The 27,503-nt window shown below is 49.6% G+C and overlaps 2 protein-coding genes and 1 pseudogene across 2 annotated transcripts in view; 2 read left to right on the top strand and 1 right to left on the bottom strand.

Moving 5' to 3' along the window:
- The window catches only part of RRP12 (ribosomal RNA processing 12 homolog), a 43,261-nt gene extending 37,519 nt beyond the window's left edge, over positions 1 to 5,742 (top strand). Inside the window, exons 30-34 of the mRNA XM_035268655.3 lie at positions 1,013 to 1,062; positions 2,259 to 2,331; positions 3,785 to 3,852; positions 4,156 to 4,238; positions 5,290 to 5,742. Of these exons, the coding sequence (XP_035124546.1) occupies positions 1,013 to 1,062; positions 2,259 to 2,331; positions 3,785 to 3,852; positions 4,156 to 4,238; positions 5,290 to 5,392 (377 nt within the window). The 3' untranslated portion in view covers positions 5,393 to 5,742. The remainder of the gene's footprint in view (positions 1 to 1,012; positions 1,063 to 2,258; positions 2,332 to 3,784; positions 3,853 to 4,155; positions 4,239 to 5,289) is intronic.
- An 8,511-nt stretch (positions 5,743 to 14,253) lies between these two features.
- Positions 14,254 to 14,602, bottom strand: LOC108594173 (large ribosomal subunit protein eL39-like; annotated as a pseudogene).
- A 9,893-nt stretch (positions 14,603 to 24,495) lies between these two features.
- Positions 24,496 to 26,735, top strand: FRAT2 (FRAT regulator of Wnt signaling pathway 2). The gene has a single exon (XM_009010090.6). The coding sequence runs from the start codon at positions 24,660 to 24,662 to the stop codon at positions 25,359 to 25,361; it is 702 nt and encodes a 233-aa protein (XP_009008338.1). The 5' UTR covers positions 24,496 to 24,659; the 3' UTR covers positions 25,362 to 26,735.
- Positions 26,736 to 27,503: the final 768 nt, after the last annotated feature.

The raw sequence follows: 27,503 nt of genomic DNA, 5'->3' as shown, positions 1-27,503 counted from the left end.
TTGGTGCCCAGGCATTCCTGAGGCTGTCAGGACCCCTGCCCTCTGTCTCTGCCTTTCCAAACCCCCCTACTCGTCAGGATTCAGCTTAAGGCCCCTTTTGTAGCCTTTCCTGGGCACCTCAGACTTTAGGCCTGATTCCCTCAGAACTCCTGCCTAGCACAGAGGATGCTTAACCTTCAGCCCTTGGTCATGTGCTTCTCTTTGGAGATAGAGTCACATTCTGTCACCCAGGCTGGAGTGCAGTGGCTCAGTCTGAACTCACTGCAACCCCCATGTCCTGGGTTCAAGCGATTCTGCCTCAGACTCCCAAGTGTAGGGGACTACAGGTATGTCCTACCATGCCTAGCTAATTTTTGTATTTTTAGTATTTTTAGTAGGGATGGGGTTTCACCATGTTGTAGGCTGGTCTCAAACTTTTGACCTCAGGTGATCCTCCCACCTTGTCCTCCCAAAGTGCTGGGATTACAGGTGTGAGCCACCGCACAGTCACATGCTCGCTATTGTCTTTTGGTCATTGATTGACTTTGCCTGAGTTTCTCTTCCTTCTAACTGGTCAGTTTCATACTTCTTTATACCCTACATGGAGCCCAGCACATACTGCATGGGGCAGAGATTTCAAACAGGAGAATGAAGCCATCCTGGTACAGTGGGGGTGTGTGTGGGGCTGTGGAAGTGCCAGACTCCTGCAGAAACCTGGGGCTTTCTTCAAATCTCAAACAGATGAAGGGCTGGTGAGTGGGGAAAAAAGTTTCAAACAAAGCCGTTATTCACTGCAGAAGTGGAGTCACTACTTTTTTGAGGAGCATTATCCCTAGGGCCTAGGATGAGGAGAAAGGTGCAGTGCTCAGGGGTCTCATCTCTTCTAGCAGAGGGAGGATATGGGTCTGAGGAAGGCAGTTTCCTGAGGCTGGAGTTGGTGCCCCCTCAGCCTGGTGAGCCAGGAGTGGGAGAAGGAAAGGGTAGGTTTTGAGGAGCTCCCACGTGCTCACGGGCTTCTCTTTTTTGGCTCCAGGTGAGGATGAAGAGATGGCTGACCTAATGGAAGACGTGATTGTCAAGAATGTAAGTAGTTCCTGCAGTTTGGGGGGCTGGCGCTTCACACCTAAGCCTGGGCCCCACAGCTTCTCACCCCCACCACACACAGGCATTGTACCTGCCCTGCTTCTGGAATGCTCACTGCAGTCTCGCAGGTGTGCATAGCAGGCAGTCCAGAGGGCTGTGGGTGCCAGAGGGGGTGATGCTTGTCTAGTTAAAGGAGAAAGAAACAGAGGCCCTTGTCTCTCCAGCGGGGCATGTGCTGTGCTGGGGCAGGGGCAGCAGCTTCCCTGTGTGCTCCTGCGTGGGATGGTGGCATCCACCATAGGGAGCATGGCTGTGCTCCCTGGTTGGCCTCTGAACCTGCCTCTGGATCCCCTGTATAGCTGGGGATCTGCAGCTTCAAGAGGCTTCTGGGGCACAGTGGCACAGACCACAGCGCAGGGACCTGCTGGGGCTGCCTCTGTTTGCCTCCCCTCCCTGCACAGCATGCCTCTGCCTGGCCTGATTGTTGGTTACTAGGCTCACGTCTGGTGGGCTGGGGCTGCTGTCAGGCTCGCCCTCCTTCCCTTGGACTGCCTAACACAGCACTGGGCACACAGTAGGTGTTCTGTCAATTCCTGTTGAATATAATTGATGAGTTGACGTGTCTGTGTATGTTCATAACTGCTGATAGCATTGTTGAGGATCAGTGATGACTGGCTTGAGCAGGGGTCTCCCACCTACCTGAGAGCCCCTGGGACACAGGAATTAGATCCTGTGCCCTGTGTCCCCAGGGCCTGGCGCTTAGTAGGGGATCAGTGAGTGATTGATTAATGGTGAAAGTGGGGTGGGGTTTGTGTGAGGCAAAGAACTGGTAAAGCTGTTGTCTCTGAAGAGGACGGGGACCTCATTTTCCGCATTAGGAAGGCTGGGTAAGCTGACGTCAGAAGCCCCGTGGGCATGCAGGCCTGGGTGGGGCCCAGAGTGGAAAGGCAGAGCAGGAGCAGCTGCCACCAGCCCAGCAGACAGGATGTGGCCAGAGCCTCTCTCCTGCACCACCTGGCTGTGTGATCTTGGACAGTTCCTTGCCCTCACTGGGCCTTAGTTTCCACATGGGACATGGGGTGCTTGGCAGAGAGCCTCTCCTGCTTCATGCAAGATACTCTGCTGTTGCTGTTGGCATTCCTGAGAGCAAGCACATCCCCTGGTTTACTCACTTCCCACCTATTCCTTCTCTATAGAAAAAGCACCAGAAGCTCAAGCATCAGAAAGAAGCTGAGGAGGAGGAGCTGGAGATGCCCCCTCAGTACCAAGGTGAGGCTTCCACTCCCCTGTCCTGGGACACACAGATCCCTGTTGCCTGCACTGGGGGCAGGAGTCACAGGCAGGGGTGGCAGGACCATGATGGTGCACAGCCTGGTTGCACTCACTTGGCGCCAACAGAGTTTGGCTAATGTAACACCCAAGACAGGCCTGGGCCCTGGGAGGGCAGGAGAGCCTGGGGGTAGGAGATATGTGCATGGAACCCCAGCCTTCTGAAGAACCCTGAGCCGCAGCTCCACCCCGCCCACCCAGGCTTCCCAGGAGGCTTGCGCCTGCCACTTTTTCGAATTGCTTGCCTCTCTTGGTCACCCTAAGAGTACCAGCCCTGAGTCAGTCTGGGTTTGGAGAAGCCACTTGGCTGGTGCTGGGGCTGGGAACTGGGAGGGTTGGTATTGGGCTTGTCAGAGGGTTTCCCTCTATATCTGTCTCTGGGCCCACCAGCTGTTACCCTCCTAGAGCAGCTGCTAGAAGTGCCAAGGTGGCTTCACCTCGGCTTCCTTCTTCGCAGGGCAGCTGTGCAGGACCCCCTGCCCCCAAGCCCAAGCCCTTGCAGCAGGGCCCTCACTTTGCATCTGGAGGTTCAGAGGCTCCTGTGGGAAGCCTCTGATTCTAGTAGCTGGTGTGTCCTCAGAGCCCTAGAGCATAACGCAGCTGCACAACCTCACGGCTCTTCCTCTGGGCGCCCACGAGCCAGGGCCAGCTCACCTCCTGTGCCCTGGGATGGAGTGGTACAGGGACAGTAGTACCTGCCAGTCAGAGAGGCAGGGGCCTGGGGTCAGGGCGCTGGCCCAGCCTCTGCTTAGCTGTGTGACCTTGGCCTGGTTACACACACTCTCCCTGAGCTTCTAGTTTCTCATCTGCAAAAAAAAATGGGGAATGGGGATCATTCATGTTGGTCATCTCAGAGAGTCCTCCTGAGCTGGCATTGTAGGATTCCATCCACAATTTTGTTAAGTGTTGAAGTCCAGGCTGGAGGAGATAGCTAACTTTGGACAAGGATCCTGATCTCACTAAGCCACAGTGTTCACATTTGTACAATGGGATAAATAGCTGTCCTATCTCAGTGTTGAGGTTGAGAGGCTTGCCTGAGGTTGGAGTTGTAAGTGACGGAGGTGGGAGTGGAACCTGGCTGGCTGGTTGAATTCTGTCTGACTTTGGAGAATATGGGTTATTTTATGTTAGTGTGCTAGTGGAGAATACATGTGTTCCCAGAGGTTTCTGGGAAGCTGTAAGGATTCTGGGTCAGTCTGAGGAGCCCAGTGATCTGTCAAATCACCAGCCAGTCTCTCCTCGAGGAAGGTCTTTATCCTGGTTTGATAGAGCCAAGTTCCTGGCCTTCACTCATCTGCTATCTGGCAGCTCTCTGATAGAGGGTGCCCATCACCTTCCAGGAGGAGGCTGCTTGGGCTTTACCTGACTTGTGGTCTGTGTGTTCTCCTTATAGCTGGAGGCTCTGGCATTCATCGCCCTGTGGCCAAGAAGGCTATGCCTGGGGCCGAATACAAGGCCAAGGTAAGAGCTGCATGCAGGGCATGGGGTCTCCTGGCACTGGACAGGTGCCAGGGAGGGGCAAGAAGGAGCTGTGCCCAACACTGACCTGAGAGGCACCTTCGCAGAACTTGACTAAGGCCAGGGAAGAAGAAGGGGTGTGCCAGGGCCTTGTTGGCATCTGAAATGGCCTTCCAGGGATGCAGGAGCTCTTTGGCACCACCTAAGGCAGAGGATGAAGGGAGGTTATGGGGTCTGTTAAGTCTAGGGCAGGGACAGAAGGGGGACCCCACCCTCCTAGCTGACTCTGTTTTTCTGGACGAACAGAAAGCAAAAGGTGATGTGAAGAGGAAAGGCCGGCCAGATCCTTATGCCTACATCCCTCTCAATAGAACCAAGCTCAACCACAGGTATGGCGTGTGCCAGGCTGGGGCTGGAAAATGGGTGGGGAGGAGGCAGCAGAGTGCTCTAAAGAAGGGAAGGCTTTATTCTCATTAAACTCTCAACTCAATATGAGTCTCTTCAAGCTTTTATTTTTAACATGCACCTATGTCATATAGTTGGTGCCTACCTGTATTACTGATTTGAACTGCTTATTTATTTATCTTATTTATTTTTTTATTTAGAGATGGAGTCTCGCTCTGTCGCCCAGGCTGGAGTGCAGTGGCAAAACCTTGGCTCACTGCAACCTCTGCCTCCTGGTTCAAGCGATTCTCCTGCCTCAGCCTCCCAAGTAGCTGGAACTACAGGAGCAAGCCACCATGCCCAGCTAATTTTTGTATTTTTAGTAGAGATGGCATTTCACCATTGGCCAGGATGGTCTTGATCTCTTGACCTCGTGATCCGCCTGCCTTGGCCTCCCAAAGTGCTGGGATTACAGGCGTGAGCCACTGCACCCGGCCCCAAACTGCTTCTTTAAACATGATGTGATGTCATACGGATGTTTTCTGGTATATACATACTCTACATAGCCATCATTTTTATAGCTTTGTATAATTTTGCTTTTCTAATCCCTTTATTGGTAGGAAATTAGAGTTGATTCCAACTTTGGGCCCTAAATTGGGTTATGTGTAAGACTGCTTTGAAAACTAATGTTACTAGGGAAATGGTATTCTAAAGTTCTAGCTTCTGCAGATTGTAAGTTACCTTTCAATGAAAGGATGGATGGGCAGAGGGAGCTTTGACTTTCTCTGGACATACATTAGAGGAAGAATGGGAGGGAGGCCTGTTTCCAGGGCGATAATTGTGCCAAAGTGGAACGGTCAGGTCAGGACATGAGCCGTGTGGAAGGGGGGCTGTGTGGAAGCTGGAACCATGCGTGATCTGCCCCGTTCATGGGCTGCCCACCACCTGGCAGCCCCCTTCTCATCCCTGCTAGTGTAGGGGTGAGCCATCATTTGGCATCAGGAGGGGCCTCCTATTCTCAGCCAGATGTGAAACTTCTGTTCCCTGGCCCTGCAGGAAGAAGATGAAGCTGCAAGGACAGTTCAAAGGCCTGGTGAAAGCTGCCCGGCGAGGTTCCCAGGTGGGACACAGAAACCGCAGAAAGGATCTTCGGCCCTGAGGCCCAGGGCCCCTGGGCTGCCTTGCTACCAGCTCCAGGTGCTCAAGACTCTGGCAGAGCCTGGACTCAGGATGACTTGGAAGTAGGGCTTGGCTCTCAGAGAGAAGTCCTGGATTTAGAAACTCCAAATGGGAATCACCCTTCAGAGACATCCCTGGGTGCCTGGAGGTGGGAATGTGGCCTCAGTGCCTCTAAATTGGTACAACGAGGCACCTTTTTTTCTGCCCAGAGTGGCCGTGAGCACCAGAGCAGATGATCTCCGTTTCCACCAGCTACTTGTAGCCACATGGCACCCTGGCTGTGTGAGATTTATTGTGACACGATATAGAATAAATGTGTCTCATCCTGCATTTTTTTCTAGAAACTGTTTCATAATCAGCCCCCTCCATGAGTAAGAACAGTGTCCAGTTGTTGGCAACAGTGACCTACCCTCTTCCTAACTCCTTACATCCAGCCCAGGGCATAACATGATGCTTTGCCCATAGGACAGGCTTTGGAATCTGCCCAGGAGCACCCACCTGTGTCAGGAGGGGGCAGCAAATGCCCCAGGGCTGGTGTCCAGAGCTGCAGTTCAGCACCAGGGTCTGCCCTGGCTGCCCCTGCGCACAAGTCTCTCCAGCTTCTTTGCTCACTGGTTCAACAGTGTTTGCTGAGCCCTCCAGGTGCCCAGCATAGCCTATATCATTCACCTTCCTGTTTTCCAATATTATTTTTATCCCAGACAATTAGATCTGTTTGTGCGACCTGATTCCCACTGGTTCAGCTTTGTTGGGCTGCAGCAGAGAAGGACATGGCACAGAGGTCCTGAGGTCATGGTCCTGTCAGCCCAAGCCCCCTCTTGTGTGTGCATTCCCACAGGCAGCCAGAAGCAAAGAACCCCAGCACCGTTCCCACACCCCAATATGAGGAGTGTGCTTTGTCCCCTAGCACCTGGCTGGTACATTCTTCCCATCTCAGATTCCCCCATGTGAGGCCAGCGCACACTCACATATTCCTTGTTTCCATTCTAGTTTAAGGCATTTGCCGGGCATGGTGGCTCACGCCTGTAATCCCAGCACTTTGGGAGGCTAAGGCGGGTGGATCATGAGGTCAAGAGATTGAGACCATCCTGGTCAACATGATGAAACCCCATCTCTACTAAAAATACAAAAAATTAGCTGGGCATGGTGGCACATGCCTGTAATCCCAGCTACTCAGGAGGCTGAGGCAGGAGAATTGCCTGAAACCAGGAGGCGGAGGTTGCGGTGAGCCGAGATTGCGCCATTGCCCTCCAGCCTGGGTAACGAGCGAAAACTCCATCTCAAAAAAAAAAAAGGCACTTGGCCCAGAGGCCCTGTGCTGGTCCTCTGATACTGATACTGATCCCAGAGGCCCTGTGCACCTCCTGGCAGCCTGTCTCAGGATACTCTCATTCTCTAAGGGACCGAAGCTTAACTGGATCCAGTACCCCCCAAATTAGGGCATTTCCTCCCGATGATTTGGGGCTAGGAAAAGCTGAGAGAAACTGCGCTTGGCCCAGAGGTGGCACTGTTTACAAGCCTTGTTCATAGAAATTAGAGTTGGAGAGCAAGCAAGAAAGGTGGTTAGGAATGGCTATGAGAGGTCTGCAGAGGGGATCTAACCATACTCCCCATTGTTACACTTCTGAACACAAGGTGAGTCAAAGTTAGCCAAACCCAGTCTTTTCCTATTTCTCAGGAAATGTGACCACGTGCACTGGGAAGCTTCGCATAAAGTAGATACGGGTATGAGCCAATTGCCTGGTATTGTTGTTTTTTTGTGTGTGCTTTTTTTTTTTAAGCATGAAGCCAGGCCCGACGCGGTGGCTCACGCCTATAATCCCAGCACTTTGGGAGGCCGAGGCGGGTGGATCACGAGGTCAAGAGATTGAGACCATCCTGGTCAACGAGGTGAAACTCCGTCTCTACTAAAAATACAAAAATTAGCTGGGCATGGTGGCGCGTGCCTGTAATCCCAGCTACTCGGGAGACTGAGGCAGGAGAATTGCTTGAACCCAGAAGGCCGAGGTTGCGGTGAGCCAAGATCGTGTCATTGCACTCCAGTCTGGGTAACAACAGCGAAACTCTGTCTCAAAAAAAAAAAAAAAAAAGCATGAAGCCAATCTACGTGTTATAGCACATTTTCCAAGGAGCTTTGTTTTCTTTTAAAGGTGGGAGGGGCAGGTGACCTAGAAAGGTTGGCGTTAGTGATGTTCTGGATGCCATATTTTGAAAATAGTCTTCAAATACAAGTAATCTTGATGCAGAGGGAAGAATTAATCCTCTGCCTCATAAACTTCGGGTGCTTAAAACATGTATTTTGAAAGTCAGTTTTTCTTTAGGCTGAGCGAGGTTGCTCATGCCTGTAATCCGAGCTCTTTGGGAGGCCAAGGTAGGCAGATCACCTGAGGTCAGGAGTTCAAGACTAGCCTGGCCAACATGGTGAAAACCCGTCTCTACTGAAAATACAAAATACAAAAATTAGCCAGGCATGGTACCTGCCTATAATCCCAGCTTTTCGGGAGTCTGAGGCAGGAGAATAGCTTAAACCCGGAAAGCAGAGATTGCAGTCAGCCGAGATCACACCACTGCTCCAGCCTGGGCAACAGAATGAGACTCCATCTCAAATTAATAAATAAATAAATACAAAAGTCACCAGGTGTGGTGGCACACACCTGTAATCCCAGCTACAGAGGAGGCTGAGGCAGGAGAATTGATTGAACCTGGGAGGTAGAGGTTGCAGTAAGCTGAGATCTCGCCATTTGCACTCCAGCCTGGACAATGAGTGAAACTCTGCCTCAAAAAAAAAAAAAAAAAGGAGTTGTTTCAACAATGAGGGGAAAAAGAATCTTAGGATGTTTATCAACAAGAGTCAGGGCCAGGCCCGGTGGCTCAAGCCTGTAATCCTAGCACTTTGGGAGGCTGAGGCAGGTGGATCACAAGGTCAAGAGATCAAGACCATCTTGGCCAACATGGTGAAACACTGTCTCTACTAAAAATACAAAAAAATTAGCTGGATGTGGTGGTGTGTGCCTGTGGTCCCAACTACCTGGGAGGCTGAGGCAGGAGGATTGCTTGAACCCAGGAGGCAGAGGTTGCAGTGAGATCTCGCCACTGCACTCCATCCTGGTGCCTGGCAAGACTGTCTCAAAAAAAATAAAAGTCATCCAATTTTAGGCTGAATAGAAAAATTGAGAGCTCTCACCATCCAGATTGACTATTTCAATTTGTGCTTTGGGAATGTCAGAAGCTGAGGCTTGCTTTTCTGGGGTCCATCCTCCTCTCATTCTCAGAAATGGAAAACAGATCCTACCCTGCCTAACTACGAAAACACAACCCTGCAGTTGGCCATGGGCCACTTGCAAAGGCCGTCCAGTCATGTCCACATCGTGACACTTCTGGCCATGGGTGAGTCAGGTTAAACTGATCTTGCCCCTTCACTATTTCCATTCTCGTGATTGTGGCAGAAGGCTTGGTGGGGACTGTCCTGGCAATTCATTCCCACCAGTGGCTGTCTTTAAGGCTAGTCTTACTTGCAGCCTGATCAGTCCCAGGAAGGAAGTTTTTTCTGTACTGTTTGGAACATGTAACAAAATTGCTTATGAAGTTCAGGTAACCTGTTTTCAGTCCTCAGAGTCATCTCCCCATTTTTTTCTTGGTTGCTTATGTTTCTTCAAAGGGTAATGTTAAAGTGATACCTATTTCACTATAAAAGTGATAAAGATTCACAGAACATTTGGATAAAACAAAAGTAAAAGCAGGGGCTACAATCCTACCAAATTCTTAGTTATCCCTATTACATTTCATTTTGTTTATTGTTGTTTTTAATATACATAGGTCTATTTTTTAATTAAAGAAAAAATGTGGTCGGGTTCAGTGGCTCATGCTTGTAATCCTAACACTTTAGGAGGCCAAGGTGGCGGATCACCTGAGTTCAGGAGTTCAACACCAGCCAGGCCAACATGGTGAAACCCTGTCTCTACTAAAAATATAAAATTATCTGTGTGTGGTGGCAGGTGCCTATAATACCAGTTACTTGGGAGGCTGAGGCAGGAGAATCACTTGAACCCGGGAGGTGGAGGTTGCAGTGAGCCGAGATCATGCCATTGCACTCCAGCCTGGGCGACAAGGGCAAGACTTCATCTCAAAAAAAAAAGAAAAGAAAAAATGTAAGCCTGGGCACAATGGCTCACAACTGTAATCCCAACACTTTGGGAGGCCAAGGCAGGAGGATCATTTATGCCTAGGAATTTCAGACTGGCCTGGGCAATATAGTGAGATCCTTGCCTCTACAAAAAATTAGTCAAGCATGTTGGTGTACACCTGTAGTCCCAGCTCCTTGGGAGGCTGAGGTGGGAGATTGAGTCTGGGAAGTGGAGGTTGCAGTGAGCTGACATCATGCTGCTATACTTCAGCCTCAGAAACAGAGTAAGACCCTGTTTCAAAGAAAGAAAAAAATGGAGCTGGGCACAGTAGCTCATGCCTGTAATCCTAGCACTTTAGGAGGCCAAGGCAGGTGGATCACCTGAGGTAGGAGTTCAAGACCAGCCTGGCCAACATGGCGAAATGCCATCTCTACTAAAAATACAAAAAAATTAGCCAGTCGTGGTGTGCATGCCTGTAATCCCAGGGCAAAAGATATATATATATATATATGTGTGTGTGTGTGTGTGTGTATATATTATATATTTAATATACGTTATATATAATATATATTTTGTATATTATATCTATATAATATATATATATTTTTTTAGACAAGGTCTTGCTCTGTCACCCAGGCTGCAGTGGCACAATCATAGTTCACTGCAGCCTCAGACTCCCTGGACACAAGCAATCCTCCTGCCTCGGCCTCCTAAAGTATTAGGATTACAGGCATGAGCCACCTGTAATGTAATGATTCATACCTGGACAATCTGTATTCTAAATTTGTGCTTTACTGAAGTTCTTACCCTATACTAATGTAAACACTGCATAGACATCATTTTCAATGGCTCAGCTTTATTAACATCTGCCCAGTGGACATAGCTCAGTTTACAAAGGATCTTTGAGTCCATAAGTATGTTGCTGTTTGCTGTATGCAGGAATTTAATGCCATCACTAGATACCAGACCATGCGCAAAGCAATATTTAGAAAATGCCATGATGACTACTCTTTGTTCTGTTTTTTATATACATTATTGTGAGTAGATAGATGACTGTACTCCAGAAAATGACCCTGATTTGGGACAATATAAGCTGGTTTGCTATTTCCTGAAATTATGCTTAATGTAGCTGCTGCCATTAGAAACATTTACCAAGCTGGCCGGGCACCGTGGCTCACGCCTGTAATCCCAGCACTTTGGGAGGCCGAGGCAGGTGGATCACGAGGTCAAGAGATCGAGACCATCCTGGTCAACATGGTGAAACCCCGTCTCTACTAAAAATACAAAAAATTAGCTGGGCATGGTGGTGTGTGCCTGTAATCCCAGCTACTCGGGAGGCTGAGGCAGGAGAATTGCCTGAACCCAGGAGGCGGAGGTTGCGGTGAGCCAAGATTGCTCCATTGCACTCCAGCCTGGGTAACGAGCGAAACTCCGCCTCAAAAAAAAAAAAAAAAACCTTACCAACCTGTAAGAGGCCAGCTGAGTCATCCAGGGCTGCAGTGGCAAACTCCCTCCTCCCATTCCAAATCTCATTTATTCGTCATGGAAATGCCTGGATTTGGGTATTGAGGCGGTGGTCAATCATCAGTAAATACTAAGAATGTAGGTAGATTGTGTAAGTGGCTTGCCACTGCATACTCATTCCAGGGCTGAGGTCTGGAGACCAGCTTTGCAAGTCTAAAATCAGGATTGGTGCTGGGCATGATGGCATGTGCCTCTAGACCCAGCTGAGGTGGGAGGATGACTTGAGGCCAGGAGGTTGAGACTGCAGTGCACTTTCGTCCAGCCAGTGAATTGTCACTGTACTCTAGCCTGGGCCTCTAAATAAATAAATAAGGATAAAATCAAGGTGATCCGGTTCAGAGAAGAGAATACAGATTCACATGAGGCTTAGTCAAAATTATAATATATTAATTTATAATGAGAACTATAACTGCCCAAGATACTCAGGGTGACTGCTCAGCATATACTCTCTTGCATAGGAAGCTGAAATAGGTGGTTTTTCTGTACTGGGGGCATAAAACAGGGCAAAGGGAATAATGCAAGTGATATATGAATAATATCATTGGTGTGGGGCAGTTTTGTCTTGGGATAGATCTGCCTACGGGGGCCCATTGTAGCAGCCTCTTGGAGCCCTGCCCCTCTATTTTGGTTCATGCTGCAGAATGAAACAGATCCTTCCTTTCTGGTGTCTTCTAGGACCTTTGCAGCCACTTTCTTGCTGTTCTGAGGTTTTTTTTTTTTTTGAGATGGAGTTTCACTCTTTTTGCCCAGGCTGGAGTGCAGTGGCATGATCTCGGCTCATGACAGCCTCCACCTCTCAGGTTCAAGCAATTCTGTCTCAGCCTCCCAAGTAGCTGGGATTACAGGTGCCATACCTGGCTAATTTTTTATATATTTAGTAGAGACAGGGTTCACCATGTTGTCCAGGCTGCTCTCAAACTCCTGACCTCAGGTGATCCACGTGCCTGAGCCTCCCAAAATGCTGGGATTACAGGAGTCAGCCACCATGCCCGGCCTCTTCTGAGATTTAATAAGGCTTCTTTCACAGGCGGGCATGCCTGGATTGCATTTCCAAGCCCAGTTCTGGCTTTCACCAGAGAAACATCCTATTCCCTCTGGGGCCTTGTTCAGATAACTAATCCTATCCATCATGTGTGGACTTGAAGGGTTTAACTTCCAGAGGGCAGCCTGATTTTCAAATTCCAGGGATGTCACCCTGCAGACCCATAGGTACCAACCAATTACAGAGCTGATGATTTTAAGTCAGAATTTCAAAGAGGATGTGAGGCACTGATGACAGGCAGATGGATTTGCAACTGGTGCCAGGAATAACCTGTACAACCCCACGGCCCCCACCAATGAAGGTTCTGCAAGCTCTTAGACGTCTTGGTTTTTTGTTTGCTTTTTTTGAGACAGAATCTCACTCCATCACCCAGGCTGGAGTGCAGTGGCATTATCTCAGCTCACTGCAACCTCTGCTTCCTGGGTTCAAGCTATTCTCCTGCCTCAGCCTCCCAAGTAGCTGGAATTACAGATACATGCCACCACACCCAGCTAATTTCTGTACTTTTAGTAGAGACGGGGTTTCACCATTTTGGCCAAGCTGGTCTTGAACTCCTGACCTTAAGTGACCCACCCACCTCGGTCTCCCAAAGTGCTGGGATTATAGATGTGAGCCACCACGCCCGGCCAGAAGTCTTGTTTTTAACCCAGAAGAGCTGCCGTGCCATAGATCTTGGACTTGAGGTCACTGAGTCTGAAATACATATACAGGAGATAACCTGAGACCAACCCTTAGTTGTAAATATGCTCATAAAAATGACAAGGCCGGCCGGGCACAGTGGCTCACACCTGTTATCTGAGCACTTTGGGAGGCCGAGGCGGGCGGATCACAAGGTCAAGAGATCGAGACCATTCTGGCCAACATGGTGAAACACTGTCTCTACTAAAAATACAAAAATTAGCCCGGCGTGGTGGCATGCACCTGTAGTCCCAGCTGCTCGGGAGGCTGAGGCGGAAGAATCACTTGAACCTGGGAGGTGGGGGTTGCAGTGAGCCAAGACTGTGCCACTGCACTCCAGCCTGGTGACAGAGCAAGACTCCGTCTCAGAAAAAAAAAAAGACAAGGTACGGTATTAACCTGAGCAGATTTTATGTGTATCGATTGGATCATTGTGTGATAATACTTATATAAAAATGCCTTCCTTCATCATTCCAGCAGCTAGTTCAACTCCTCGAAGAAGGTGGGGTGCTCCAAAGCAAACACTCATAATTATCAACTAGCAAAGCTGACATCTAGTATTCTGAGAAAATTCCTCCCTGCCCACATGAGGACACGTGGGTTATGTAGGCCCTCCCTCGGGACTTCACAAAGGGGCCTAGCGTCTGATACATGCACAGTCCCACCTGATCCACACCTGCCAGATTTGCATCTCCTGCACAGGTACAGTGGCAATTACAACTGGAGCTTGTACAGAGCTCTCCAGTTTAGCAAACACATTCATTCACACCATCTCTTTGGATCCTTGCAGCAGTCGCCTTGTTTGAGACAAGCCTGGCCAATATAGTGAAACGCTGTCTCCACTAAAAATACAAAAATTAGCTGTGCGTGGTGGCAGGTGCCTGTAATCCAACCTACTTGAGAGGCTGAGGCAGGAGAATCACTTGAACCTGGGAGGTGGAGGTTGTAGTGTGTTGAGATCATGCCATTGCACTCCAGCCTGGACAACAAGAGCAAAACTCCGTCTCAAAAAAAAAAAAAGTGTCTCGCTTTTGGGCTGTGCTGCTACAGGCCAAGAAGGGGAAAAAGAATGTTGGGTAGCGGAGGCCCTGGAGTGGAAGAGCTTGGCTTCTTCAAAGAACTGACAGGAGGCCAAGGTTACCCAACCAAGGGTGCTAGAAGGAGAGGGCTGGCAGACAGGGCTGAGAGGCTGCTGGCGGAGGCCATTCTCACTGGGACTGGGATTATCCTCACTCAAATTAGAGGGGAGACAGTGTGCAGGACACTCACCTGATCCAATTTGCTTTTTTTTTTTTTTTTTTTTATTAAGAAGTGAAAGGTCTCGCATGTTTATTACTGAACCCAGGCAACCAAAGCCTTCTTCTTTTTTTTTTTTTTTAACATGAATAATGGAAGCATTGTGGGTTGTGCTAACTAATGCCTTCATAACAGATCCAGAGAGGAAACTGTTCAAACCTCTCCAGACAATGGTGACATTTTTCAGCTTGATTTGGTAACACGATTGTGACTTTCAGACAGCATAAATATGTGTGCCATCGCATGTGTAATTTCTTATAGACCCAGCCTCGTTCTTCTCCAATGTCTACTTTTGGAGTTGTACCTGATTTTATTACCAGTTTTCATCCAAATCCACTGGGGAATGGGACGATTTTGCTTTTGTTACTTGGCCAGGAATCGCTTAATCCTGAAAGTCTTGTGAGAAGACATGGCGAGAAATGGAGTAAAGCACACACCACGATGGTGGAGAAGGGAAGAGAGCGCTTTTTTTTTTTTAAGATCACTGGCTATTGTATGGATGATGGCTTACAACTGGACAAGAGGAAATGAGACCTGCTGGGAAGCTGCTGTTACGGTCAGGTGAACCTGGGAAGTGGAGGTTGCAGTGAGCAGAGATCACCACTGCACTCGAGCCTGGTGATAGAGTGAGACTCCGTCTCAAAAAAAAAAGTGGCTGTAAGTGTATGCAAACTGAAGCCTGTTCAGTACTGTTGGTGCAGGAATCTCATCTTCTGCAGAGGGGAGACTACCCCTTATTCTACTAGAACACCAAGGCTGGACGCCTTTCAATCTCCAACACATTTTTACTGTTGCCTCCTGTGTCAGGCACTGTCCTAGGCACCAAACAAAACAAGCAAATCCCAAGCTTTCATGGTGGGACCAAACAAAATCAATACCTAATTGTAGGAATTGCTCTGTTGCCCAGGCTGGAGTGCAGGAGCACGATCGCTGCTCACTATAACCTCTATTTCCTGGGTTCAACTGATTCTTCTGCCTCACCCTCACCAGTAGCTGGGGTTACAGGTGCCTGCCACTACACCCGGCTATTTTGTATTTTTTTTTTTTTTTTTGAGATGGAGTTTCGCTGTTGTTACCCAGACTGGAGTGCAATGGCATGATCTCGGCTCACCGCAACCTCTGCCTTCTGGGTTCAAGCAATTCTCCTGCCTCAGCCTCCTGAGTAGCTGAAACTACAGGCACACGGCACCATGCCCAGCTAATTTTGGTATTTTTAGTAGAGACGGAGTTTCACCTTGTTGACCAGGATGGTCTCGATCTCTTGACCTCATGATCTACCCGCCTTAGCCTCCCAAAGTGTTGGGATTATAGGCATGAGCCACCGCACCCGGCCTATTTTGTATTTTTAGTAGAGGTGGGGTTTCACCATGTTGGTCAGGCTGGTCTCAAACTCCTGACTGCAAGTGATCTGCACTCAAGAGATCTGTCTGCCTTGGCCTCCCAAAGTGCTGGGATTACAAGTGTGAGCCACTGTGCCCAGACAGGAAGGTTTCAACTTTAAATTGGGTGACCTGAGAAAGTGGCTAAAGTCTTGAAAGAGGTGAGGAATTGAGCCTTTATATAACTTCTTGGATGGAGGAAGCAGCAAGTGCAAAGGCCCTGAGGCAGGCCTGTGTTTGGGGTGTTCAAGGAAAAGCAGCTGGAGCTGAGTGAGACGGGTGTGGTAGGAGATGGGTTTAGGATGAGGACAGGGGCCGCATGCTGGGGGTCTAAGGATCGCCTTTTCCTCCCAGTAGAAAAAGAAGCCTCTAACCAGCTGGGCATGGTGGCTCACACCTGTAATCCCAGCACTTTGGGAGGCCGAGGCAGGCAGATCACAAGGTCAAGAGTTCAAAACCAGTATGGCCAAGATGGTGAAACGCTGTTTCTACTAAAAATGCAAAAAATTAGCCAGGCTTGGTGGCACATGCCTGTAATCCCAGCTACTCAGGAGGCTGAGGCAGGAGGATCGCCTGAGCCTCCATCTCAAAAAAAAGAGAGAAGCCTCTGGAAGATTGTGAACATGGGGTCACATCATCTGACTTGGGTTTTTCCGAAGTCTCGGGGTTGCTGTGTGGAAAATAGTCTGCAGAGGGGCAATGGCAGAAGCAGGGAGACCTAGAAGATTAGTGCAATCACCAACGGAAAGATGAGGGAGCCAGGGGCTCGCAGTGGGTGCTGCAGGTGGTTGGATTCTGGATATATCTTGAAGGTAGTGACCGCAGGATTTGCTGAAAGTTTGTGGAGTGTGAGAGGGAGGGAGGAGTCAAGGATGACTCCAGGCCTGAGCTATTGGATTCAGGGACTGGTTGTTAACTGGGATGGGGAAGACTGCAGATGGAGCACATGGGGCCCAGAAAGTCAGGGGTTCAGTTGCAAGCGTGTTGAGGTGGAGATGGCTGTTAGACATCCCAGTGGAATGTCTAACTGGGCCAGTCGCCAGAGTGGCTGGATACACAGTCCCGAAGCTCTGGAGAGAGCTCCAGGCAGGGCAAGTACATGAAGAAAGCGCACACGTGTGTGTTTCAAGCAAATACACTGGGAGATCGGCAAGTGGATGAGTGTAGACTGAGAATAAAACACAAGGGCTAAGCTTGGGATTCTCCAACAGTAAGAGCAGACAGAGGAGGACTAACTGGGGAGGTAGAAAATACAAACCGGGCCAGGGGCAGTGGCTCACTCCTGTAACCCCAGCACTTTGGGAGTCCAAGGCAGATAGATCACCTGAGGTCAGGAGTTCAAGACCAGCCTGACCAACATGGAGAAACCCTGTTTCTACTAAAAATACAAATTAGCCAGGCATGGTGGTGCGCACTTGTAATCCCATCTGCTTGGGAGGCTGAGGCACGAGAATCGTTTGAACCCAGGAGGCGGAGGTTGCAATGAACCAAGATCACATCACTTCACTCCAGCCTGGGTGACAGAGCGAGACTCTGTCTCGAAAAAAAAAAAAAAAAAAAATAGTGTACTTGCATGTTAGCATGTTGGGGTCTACAGATGTGTGGAGTCATCTGCCCCTTTCTTTCCCCAAGAAACCAAACTACCCAGAGAGGGATACTCAGAACTGCCCCACTGAAGCAACCCACCCTGCCTAGGAGAAACTCACTGGGATTCTGTGAAATAGAGGGCCTGTGAGACCAGGAAAACAATGTGGCAGCTCTCTGGAATAGAGGCTGACAGTAACTCACCTGGGCTGTGGCAGAAGAGTGAAGGCATTGGACTGTGTCTGATCAGAGCCTGCGATTTTTCCATCAGTCCTAAACTGGCATCTTTGGGACGTGCCTCTGTCAGTCCCCTAAGCCTGGCACCTCTGGGGGTAGGGCTCCTCTTCAAACGCAAATCATGTCTCTCTGCCCATCTGCACTCACAGCCTGGCCCTGCATTTGCCAGTGCAGCTCCCTGCTCAGTGCATCCTGAACATGCCCTGTTCTTTCCTTTCCCCTAGACATTGTGTGCCAGCCATAATATCATAAACATAGTGTCATGAACTTTTCCATGGTACTTAGATGTGCTGCTCTCTCCCCACCTCTCTTTTCCCTGACAACCTTATCCCTCTGCATTAGTCAAGGTTATGCTAGATGCTGTAACAAACCTCAGAATTTCAGCACTTAACACAATAGAGTTGTTTTCAAATTCTCAAAACATGGCCAGGTGCAGTGGCTCATGCCTTTAATCCCAGGGCTTTGGGAGGCAGAGGTGGGAGAATTGCACTTTGGCAGGCGGAGGAGGGAGAATTGCACTTTGGGAGGCTGAGGACGGAGGATGGCTGGAGCCTAGGAGTTCGAGACCAGACTGTTCAACATAGTGAGACCTCATTTCTACAAAAAATAAAAATAAAAATAACTTAGGCAGATGTGGTGGCACGTACCTGTAGTCCTAGCTACTTGGGAGGCTGAGGTGGGAGGATTGCTTGAGCCCAGGAAGTCCAGGCCGCTGTGAGTCGTGATTGTACCACTGCACTTCAGCCTGGGCAACAGCATGAGATCCTGTCTCTAAAAAATAAAGTAAATGGGCTGGGTGCAGTGGTTAATGCTTGTGATCCCAGCACGTTGGGAGGCTGAGGCAGGTGGATTGCTTGAGCCTGAAAGTTCAAGACCAGCCTGGGCAACATGGCAAAACCCCATCTCTATACAAAATCTAAAAATTAGCTGGGTGTGGTGGCTTGCACCTGTAGTCCCAGCTTCTCAGGAGGCTGAGGTGGGAGAATCACTTGAGATTGGGAGGCAGAGGTTGCAGTGAGCCAAGATCATGCCGCTGCACTCCAGATGGGGACAGAGTGAGACCCTGTTTAAAAAAAAAATGATAATAAAATTCTCAAAACAATCTATACAGCTATTCCAGGTTGTGTGGTGCTAGTGGTGGTGTGGAGTTGCTGTCTCCCACACGAGTATGAAGGAGATTTGTTCTTGACAGGGTCTCGCTGTCACCCAGGCTGTGATATGATCCTGGCTTAGTAGATCCTCAACCTCTAGGGCTCAAGCAATCCTCCTGCCTCAGCCTCCCTACTAGCTGGGACCACAAGCACACCCCACCATGCCTGGCTAATTTTTTTGGGGTGTGTGTACACGGGTTTTTGCCATGTTGTCCAGGCTGGTCAACTCTTGGGCTCAAGAGATCCCCCCAACTCAGCCTCCCAAACTCTGGGATTACAGGCATGAGCCATCATGCTTGGCCAGATGTGATTGTTTTACACCAGCAAATAGATTGCAGTTCCAACTACAAAGAAAGAAAGAAGTGGATCAAATACTGCATAAAGTATATGGTTATTTTTATTAAGGCAAAATTCACATAACAAAATTTGCAATTTTATTCTTTTATTTATATATATATTTTTTCAGAGTTGGTTGGGGGGTGGTCTCTCTTTGTTGCTCAGGGTGGTCTTGAACTCTGGAGTCAAGCCATCCTTCTGCCTCAGCCTCCCAAGTAGCTGGGACTACAAGTTTGCACCCCAGTGCCCTGCTTAAAATTAGCGATTTGGAAGCTGGGTGTGGTGGCATGCACCTGTAGTCCCAGCTAAGTGAGAGGCTGAGGCAGGAGAGTCACCTGAACCCAGGAGGGGGAGGTTGCAGTGAACAGAGATCATGTCACGGCACTCCAGCCTGGGCAGCAAAGCAAGATTCCATCTCAAAAAAAAAAAAAAAATAGAGACTTCAAAAAATGGCTGTTTCAGTGGCCTTTAGTATACCTGCAATGTGTGCAACCATCGCTTCTAACAAGTTCCAAAATTTTCCCATTACCCCAGAGGAATACCCTTTGCCTGTTAGCAGTCACCCCCACCCCAGTCATCCCCCAGCTCTAATCAACTATCAATCTGCTTCTACCTCTATCAGTTTACCTATTCTGGATATTTCATGTAATTGGTACCATACAATATGTGGCCTTTTTATTTTGTTATGCCAGCCAAGAAAAGAGTTCTTTTTTGTAAAATCAAGAAAAGTATATCAAGTAAAAAAAAAAAAAAAAAGGAAAAAAAGCAATATATGACCTTTTTTTTTTTTTTGAGACAGAGTATTGCTTTTGTTGCCTAGGCTGGAGTGCGGTGATGTGATCTCAGCTCATTGAAACCGCCGCCTCCCGGGTTCAAGCGATTCTCCCGCCTCAGCCTCCTGAGTAGTTGGGATTACAGGCGCCTGCCACCACGCCCAGCTAATTTTTTGTATTTTTAGTCGAGACAGGGTTTCATTATGTTGGCCAGGCTGATCTTGAACTCCTGACCTCATGATCCTCCCACCTCGGCCTCCCAAAGTGCTGGGATTACAGGCATGAGCCACCCCGCCCGGCCTGAGTTTGCCCTTTTTAAAACTTGAGCATCCCTAAAAGTATTTCTCCACCGTAGGGCCTATGCCAACACCACCCTCAGGGTCCACATGATGAGTCTTCCCATACATACTCTTCTCATGTAATATAACCATTTCATAAAGAAGGGACCATCCCCCATCTTACAAATTAGGAATCAGAGGCACAGCAGGATAAAGTGACCCCATCCAGGTGGTATTCCCAAACCTAGTGTTCATCCCACTGGGCCACGGCTAGTGTCTCTGAGGGGCAGGTAACTTGAAATAAGGTCTGTGTGAAAAGCAAACTCCTTGCAGAGAATTTCAATGCAATCTAAGTGAGTGCAGAAAACCCCTGAATTCTGTTCTTCCCTGGGCGTTTCTGAATGCTCTCTGAGAGTGTCTCTTTCCAGGCAGGCAGCCAGTGTGCTGGGCACACAAGTTCTCATCACTTCCCTTTTTGATACCCTCTCATTACTTTTAATTGCATCTGAGCCTTTCTAGCATCTTGTATTTTGCTTCCTAATCCAGGGCGTTTCTCTGCCTCCCACTGGTCCAGCACAGCACTTCCCTCTCTCAGAGCTCTCCAGAGAGATGCCCCCAGAAAATGGAGCTGGTCTTCTGTAATGAATTCATCTCTACAATGAATAGTATAATATCTAAGTCCCAGCATATTTACACAGCAATCTTTACACAAAAGCAACATTACAAAGGGAAGGTTTTTTTTTTTTTTTTTTTTTTTTAAGAATGCCATTTCAAAGCTCCATTTCCTATAGTACTAAGAACACTAGTGGAATTACCCTGACAGGAAGACAAAAACAACTTCCAGGGATTTGGGGTGAGAGACAATAGCTAAACCAGACCCATTAATGTTTAAAGTCAATGGAGCATAAAACTGCTTTTCTCTACTTACAGTCAGGCATCATCTTACAGAAAGGAGGAAAAAATTACCATTTTAACTCTACTGCAATCCATAAGCCCTCCCCTAATTTTCATTCCTCTTGAAATTCTCTAGTAAGTACCATCGGAATGAAAATGAGAATCAGTCTCTCCAGGGGAACGGCTTTCAGTCCTCATCAGTAAAGTGTGTGAAGAGCCCTCCGGAGATGGAGGTGGGAGGCTGCCCACTGGGAAAAGCTCCATCACTCAAACCTGCAGAACTAGTTGTGGGGACTCACCTTGGGGCTTAGGAGCCTCTGGGGTGACTTCAGTAAAGCCCTACGCAATCCCAGGTCAGGGTAGATCTGGGGCAGAATTTAAGAAACCCAGCAAGTGCAAGGAAGTAATACCTTCAGGGTACCTTTCACTTCGTGGGCTGCATTCGGGAATCTTCAACATTAATACAGTAGATGCTCCCTGGGGGGGAATTGCTGGAATTGAGCCAGGCCTCTGTTAGTAAACCGCTGGACCTAATCCTACATATGTGTAATGCCTGATAAAGCCCGTTCCCATTTTCTCATTTGATCCTGAAAACAATCCTCAGAGGGAGGCCGGGCAGGGATTAATTTTCCCATTTACAAGTGAAAACACTTGTAAACTGATTTGCCTGGAGTCCCACACCCAGGATGTGGCAGGAATGAGACTTGGATCTAGGTCTTTGTACAACCTGTTCTGGGTTCTTTTGACTTCACACAACAGACTGATCAAAACATTTCCAGCCCCACCCACTCCTCAAAATCACCACCTTAACCAGCAACTGGAAACTCACCAGACAGCTTGTGTTTATGCTACCCTCACACCTCTGTCCTAGTGAAGAAATACGCCTTCACCTGGCAAGCTCTCCAGGAAAACATTAATTTCATGTCATCACCTTGCACCAAAGACCAAAATTAATCCCAGATGAATTTGAAGAAAAAGAAAAAATCCAGGCATTTGAAAAATCTAAACAAAATAGAACGGAATATTTGATAACTTTCTGGCAGCAAGGAGACTCCCAATTTAACATCGTGTTAGAAATCTCAAAGGGATTTTATAAATTTGCCTACATGAAAATGTGGTTTTATTGGGGGAGAAAATGCCTGTATGGAACCAAGAGCCTGGAGACGTATTTGCAGCAAAATATGAAAGAAAAGGGTTAACCTTTGGTATGTAAAGGAGTCATGCAAATACGTAAGAAAAACTCCCTGGAAAAAACTTACTAGGAAATAGACAATTCATAAAAAAGGAAGTACAGTTCATTACCAAACATTTGTAAAATTGCTCTAACTGAAATCAAAGATAGGCAAACTGAAAGGAGAAAATTTCCCTATAAAATCCACACAAAAAATTCAATGATAATACTCAAATACTAGGGAAGGTGTAATGATGTATGCTCACACATGAGTGATGTACATTTACTTAACTCTTGGAAAGAGATTTCCTGAATATTTATCAGTAAACCTGAAAATATCCAACTCCTGTGACTTAAAATTCCGCTCCTGGGAATATGCTCTAAAGAAAGAATCATCAATATCTTAAAGTGTTACACACAAAAATGTTAGTCACGCACTTACTTAACGATGGTGAAATTAGGCAAATATTAAAAGCACAGGCATTTGATGGAAACTTACGTAATCATTAAAATGTTTCCAAAGCACATGCAATAACACGAAAAACGTTTATGATGTAAGGCAAAGTGGAAAAGTGTATAACATTGTATGCATGTGTTTGTATAATACACTTTCATAGAACAAAGGCTAGAAGGGAAAAAAATTTAAATGTGAACCATGTTTGAGATGTTTGAGTGCTGTGAGAGATTTTTTCCATCCCCTATATTTCTTTTCTTTCTTTCTTTCTTTTTCTTTTTCTTTTTTTTTTTGAGATGGAGTCTCGCTCTGTTGCCCAGGCTGGAGTGCAGGGGTGTGATCTTGGCTCACTGCAACCTCCGCCTCCCGGGTTCAAGTCATTCTCCTGCCTCAATCCCCCGAGTAGCTGGAATTACAGGTGTCCACCACCACACCCAGCTGATTTTGTATTTTTAGTAGAAACCAGGTTTCGCTGGGCTCGGTGGCTCACGCCTATAATCCCAGCACTTTGGGAGGCCAAGGCGGGTGGATCACGAGGTGAAGAGATCAAGACCATCCTGGTCAACATGGTGAAACCTGGTCTCTACTAAAAATACAAAAATTAGCTGGGCATGGTGGCACATGCCTGTAGTCCCAGCTACTCGGGAGGCTGAGGCAGGAGAATTGCTTGAACCCAGGAAGCGGAGGTTGTGGTGAGCCGAGATCGTGCCATTGCACTCCAGCCTCGGTAACGAGAGCGAAACTCCGTCTCAAAAAAAAAAAGGAAAAAAAAAGAAACCCGGTTTCACCATCTTGGCCAGGCTGGTCTTTAACTCCTGACCTCAGATGATCCGCCCACCTCGGCCTCCCAAAGTGTTGGGATTACAGGCATTAGCCACCGCTCCCGGCCAATCCCCATATTTCTATTTGAACCTTAAAAAACAAAACAAAAATGACAAAGTCAACTCTTCTCTTTTTTTTTTTTTTTTTTTCTGAGATGGAGTCTTACTCTGTCGCCAGGCTGGAGTGCAGTGGCACAATCTCAGCTCACTGCAACCTCCGCCTCCTGGGTTCAAGCAATTCCCCTGCCTCAGCCTCCCGAGTAGGTGGGACTACAGGCGTGCGCCACCACGCCCGCTAGTTTTTAATATTTTAGTAGGGATGGGTTTTCACCACGTTGGCCAGGATGGTCTCGATCTCCTAACCTTGTGGTCCACCCGCCTCGGCCTCCCAAAGTGTTGGGATTACAGGCGTGAGCCACTGCGCCCGGCCAACTCTTCTCTCTAGCCGGGCGATGGTGAGTCCTAGTCTCATTATATGCCCGGTGACTTGAAGACTGCGGGAGGGAAAGCCTCTGGGACCTCACCGCAGAGCGATTATGCTCTGCTTTAAAGAGTTTCCTCAGGCCCGGCGCGGCGGCTAACGCCAGTAATCTCAACACTTTCGGAGGTGAGGAGCGAGGACTCCTTGAACCCAGGAATTCGAGACCAGCCTGGGCAACACAGACCCCCCCACCCCCGCCCCCGGTCTCTACAAAAACAATTTCTTTAAATTAGCCAGGCGTGGTGGTTGCGCCCCTGTCCCAGCTGCTCAGGAGAATGAAGTGGGAAGATCGTTTAAGCCAGAGTTCGAAGCTGCAGTAAGCCGTGTTCTCGCCGCTGCATTTCAGCCTGGGCGACAGAGACCCCGTCTAAATAATAAGTAAGTAAGGTGCTGTCGCTTCACCCCCAATTCCCTCCGCCTTTTCCCACCCTGCCTCCTCGAAGCCGGATCCGCGGCGGCCCGCCCCTCCTCCACGCCGGTGGCTAGGAATTGCGGGTGCGCAGGGCTGGAGTCGGGCGGGCCTAGGCGCGGCCGACACGTGGGGAGGAAGGCCGCGGCCCAGGAGGCGGGCCCGGAGTGGGAGTGGGTGTGTCCGTGCGTGGGAGAAACCAACCCCAGCCGCCTCCGAGGTGCCAAGTTCTTGCGCAGCTCGTCGGGCCCAGGAGATAGGAAAGCGGTCCCCACGCCCCGGACCTCCTCCTGAGAAAACAACAAACAGAGACGCGGAAGGGCTCCTGCCGCCGCCCGCGCCGCCCCGCGTCCCCTCGCCTGCTCGCGCGTCACCCCCGCCCCGGCGCGGTGGTAGGGCCCAGTGCGACGTCACCCATTGTTTACAAATCAACCGGAGCCGGCAGGATTCCGGCTCCCGCGGCTGCAAGCGCGCGGCTCGAGTGCCTGCCCGGCTCCGGCTTCTGCGTCCTTCCCGGCCCCGGCCGCGGCTTCGGCTTCGTCCTCAGCCAGGCTCTTGCAGGCAGCCCAGCCCTCAGCGACTCCCCCACAGCTCCAGGTGTCCGAACAGGGGGCCATGCCCTGCCGGAGGGAGGAGGAAGAGGAAGCCATCGAGGAGGCGGAAGGGGAGGAAGAGGAGGAGGACAGTTTCCTCCTGCTGGAGCAGTCGGTGACGCTGGGCAGCTCGGGCGAGGTGGACCGGCTGGTGGCCCAGATTGGCGAGACGCTACAGCTGGACGCGGCGCAGGACAGCCCGGCCTCGCCGTGCGCGCCCCCCAGGGCGCCGTTGCGGGCCCCGGGGCCCCTGGCTGCCGCGGTGCCGGCGGACAAGGCGCGACCCCTGGCGGTTCCGCTGCTGCTGCCGTCCGCGTCGGCGGAGACAGTGGGCCCGGCGCCCCATGGGGCCCTGCGCTGTGCCCTGGGGGACCGCGGCCGCGTGCGGGGCCGCGCTGCGCCGTACTGCGTGGCCGAGCTCGCCGCAGGCCCTAGCACGCTGCCGGGGCCGTGCCGGCGAGGATGGCTCAGGGACGCGGTCACCTCCCGGCGCCTGCAGCAGCGACGATGGACCCAAGCCGGGGCACGCGCCGGCGACGACGACCCGCACCGGCTCCTGCAGCAGCTCGTGCTCTCGGGAAACCTCATCAAGGAAGCGGTGCGGAGGCTCCAACGAGCCGTCGCTGCGGTTGCAGCCACGAGTCCCGCGAGCGCCGCTGGGCCCGGGACAGGCCGCAGCGGATCGGACCCTATTGCCCTGCAGCCATCAGACGCCTTCCTCTGACCCAGGCACTCTGGAGGAGGAAGAAGGGTTGCTGCGTAGACCCAGCAACGTCCAGTTCCTAGCAACCCTGAGCTGAAGCCGACGTCGCCAACCTGGGAGCGATCGCTTTGGCTGGGGGAGACGTGTGGGGAAGAGATCTTAAGCCAAGAAGTTACCAGCTCCGGCGAGGCCATTGGATAAAACTTAAACGTGGAAAAATGCATGTGCCGGGGCGCGTCCGTGGGGCATGAGAATTTACCTGGCTATCCTAGCCAAGGACCTGGGATAAACTAGGAGAACTGTGGCAGCTGCTTATATCGACTCGTACCTCACTTAGCCCTTGGGGGCGTCGTGAGCTTGGATTATTTAAGGAGGGCTCAGGGGCTGGAATCGCGATGACTTTATAACAGTACTTGAAAATTTTACGTCACGCATACAGTTTCTTGTTATTTTCCGGTGGAGGAACTTAGTGAAAGTGGTGCTACAATTTCTGTGCGAAGAAATTCTAGGGGGGAGAAGAATGTAAAAGTTTGGTGGTGGGTGGGTTGGCATTGCCCTTTTCTCCCACCGATTCGGTGGCTGGTGAAGGTGAGAGATGTGAACTCTAGTTAAGGGACTGGAGGGAGGTGAAGAATTTTGCAGGTGGGAGAGTTGGATTTGAATGTAGACTAGTAAATGACTTGACCTTGCCATCTGTGGTTCAAGGTCGCAGTTTGCTGTGGGGTTCCTGGGAGAGCTTCCTCACCCGGAGTCTTTCTCTTGCTCCAAGAAGAGCCCCGTTGGTGCTTTACTACCGCTGGGAGTCTCCCGAGGACACAAATAGGCAGAGAGGGACATGGAGGGAGAGTTCTTTCCTGTTTTCTCTGCTTTCTTCTTTACAGAACTCTTGGAAGGCCACTCATGGCCATGCCAGGAGCTTTCTCAGACACAGTCATAAACAATCTCTTGAGTCTCTCTCCTGTCCTCCCAGCTGAGCTTTCTTATTCTACCCTTCCTGGTGTCTATAGGAATGCATGAAAAACCCTGGACGTTTTTCTGCTCTCTCCTGGCCCTCCATGGAGCCGTCGGCCTCGGCGGTGGGACCTCACCCACTCAGTTGGTTTCCTCCTGCCGTGCCAGCTCTTTTTGTGACTGAAACTGGTTTTCAAATGTGACTCTTGTAGAGGAGAAGCCGCTGGCTTTACCCTTGTGAAACTTGACGGCGCTCTTGTAAGGTGCCACCCTCAAACTTTAAGGTAGCTAAACCAATTTTCTAAAGATTCAATGGCTTCTTCATCCTCCAGATGTAGCTATTGATGTACACTTCGCAACGGAGTGTCTGAAGTTGTGGCGGTCCTGATTTCTAGGATTTCATAATTAAAATGTCTGCTGAATAAATTTGGCTTTTGATTTGGAGCATGGTTTGGTTGGCATTTTGGTGGAAGGTGGGAGAGGGGAAGAAAAGCATATAGGGGTCTGGGCGTAGTGGCTCATGCCTGTAATCTCAGCATTTTGGGAGGCCAAGGTGGGTGTATCCCCTGAGGTCAGGATTTCAGACCAGCCTGACGGACATGGGGAAACCACCCTGTCTCTACTAAAAATACAAAAAATGAGCCAGGTGTGATGGCACACACCTGTAATCCCAGCTACTTGGGAGGCTGAGGCAGGAGAATTGCTTGAACCCGGGAGGCAGAGTGAGCCAAGATGGTGCCACTGCACTCCGGCCTGGGCAACAAAAGTGAAACTGTCTCAAAAAAAAAGCATATAGGGATACCCTTAATCATGAAGAGGGCACTTGGGGTAAACAGGGGGACCTGGACAAATAAATGGTTTGGGCCAGTGCCGCTAGGCACAGAATCCTAGTGGAGCCGCAGTACTTGAGTGCTTCTGAGTTTTCGTTCCACAAGGTCAGAAAATTAAGTCCAGATTTTTAGAAGCTGCTAGATGGGCCTCCACTCCCTTTGTGGAAAGAAAAGGTATTCTAGAAATGCTTTCTGGACTGGAGAGCAAAGAGGTGCTGTGGAGGAGGGAGGTGGGTTTTCATCTGGACTTTTTTGTGCAAATTGGCGAGGGCACAGGCAAAGCCAGCCTGCTTTCCCCTTTGAGGCTGACCTAGTCTTGAGCTATGGCCTAAGGAGAGATTTGACAGCAGTGTGTTTGATAGTTGTAAAATGGCTTGGTTGA

The sequence above is a fragment of the Callithrix jacchus genome, chromosome 12 (genome assembly GCF_049354715.1).
Source record: "Callithrix jacchus isolate 240 chromosome 12, calJac240_pri, whole genome shotgun sequence".
NCBI lineage: Eukaryota > Metazoa > Chordata > Mammalia > Primates > Cebidae > Callithrix > Callithrix jacchus.
Note: the sequence above shows the minus strand (reverse complement) of the source record. Positions and strands in the feature narration are given on the sequence as shown.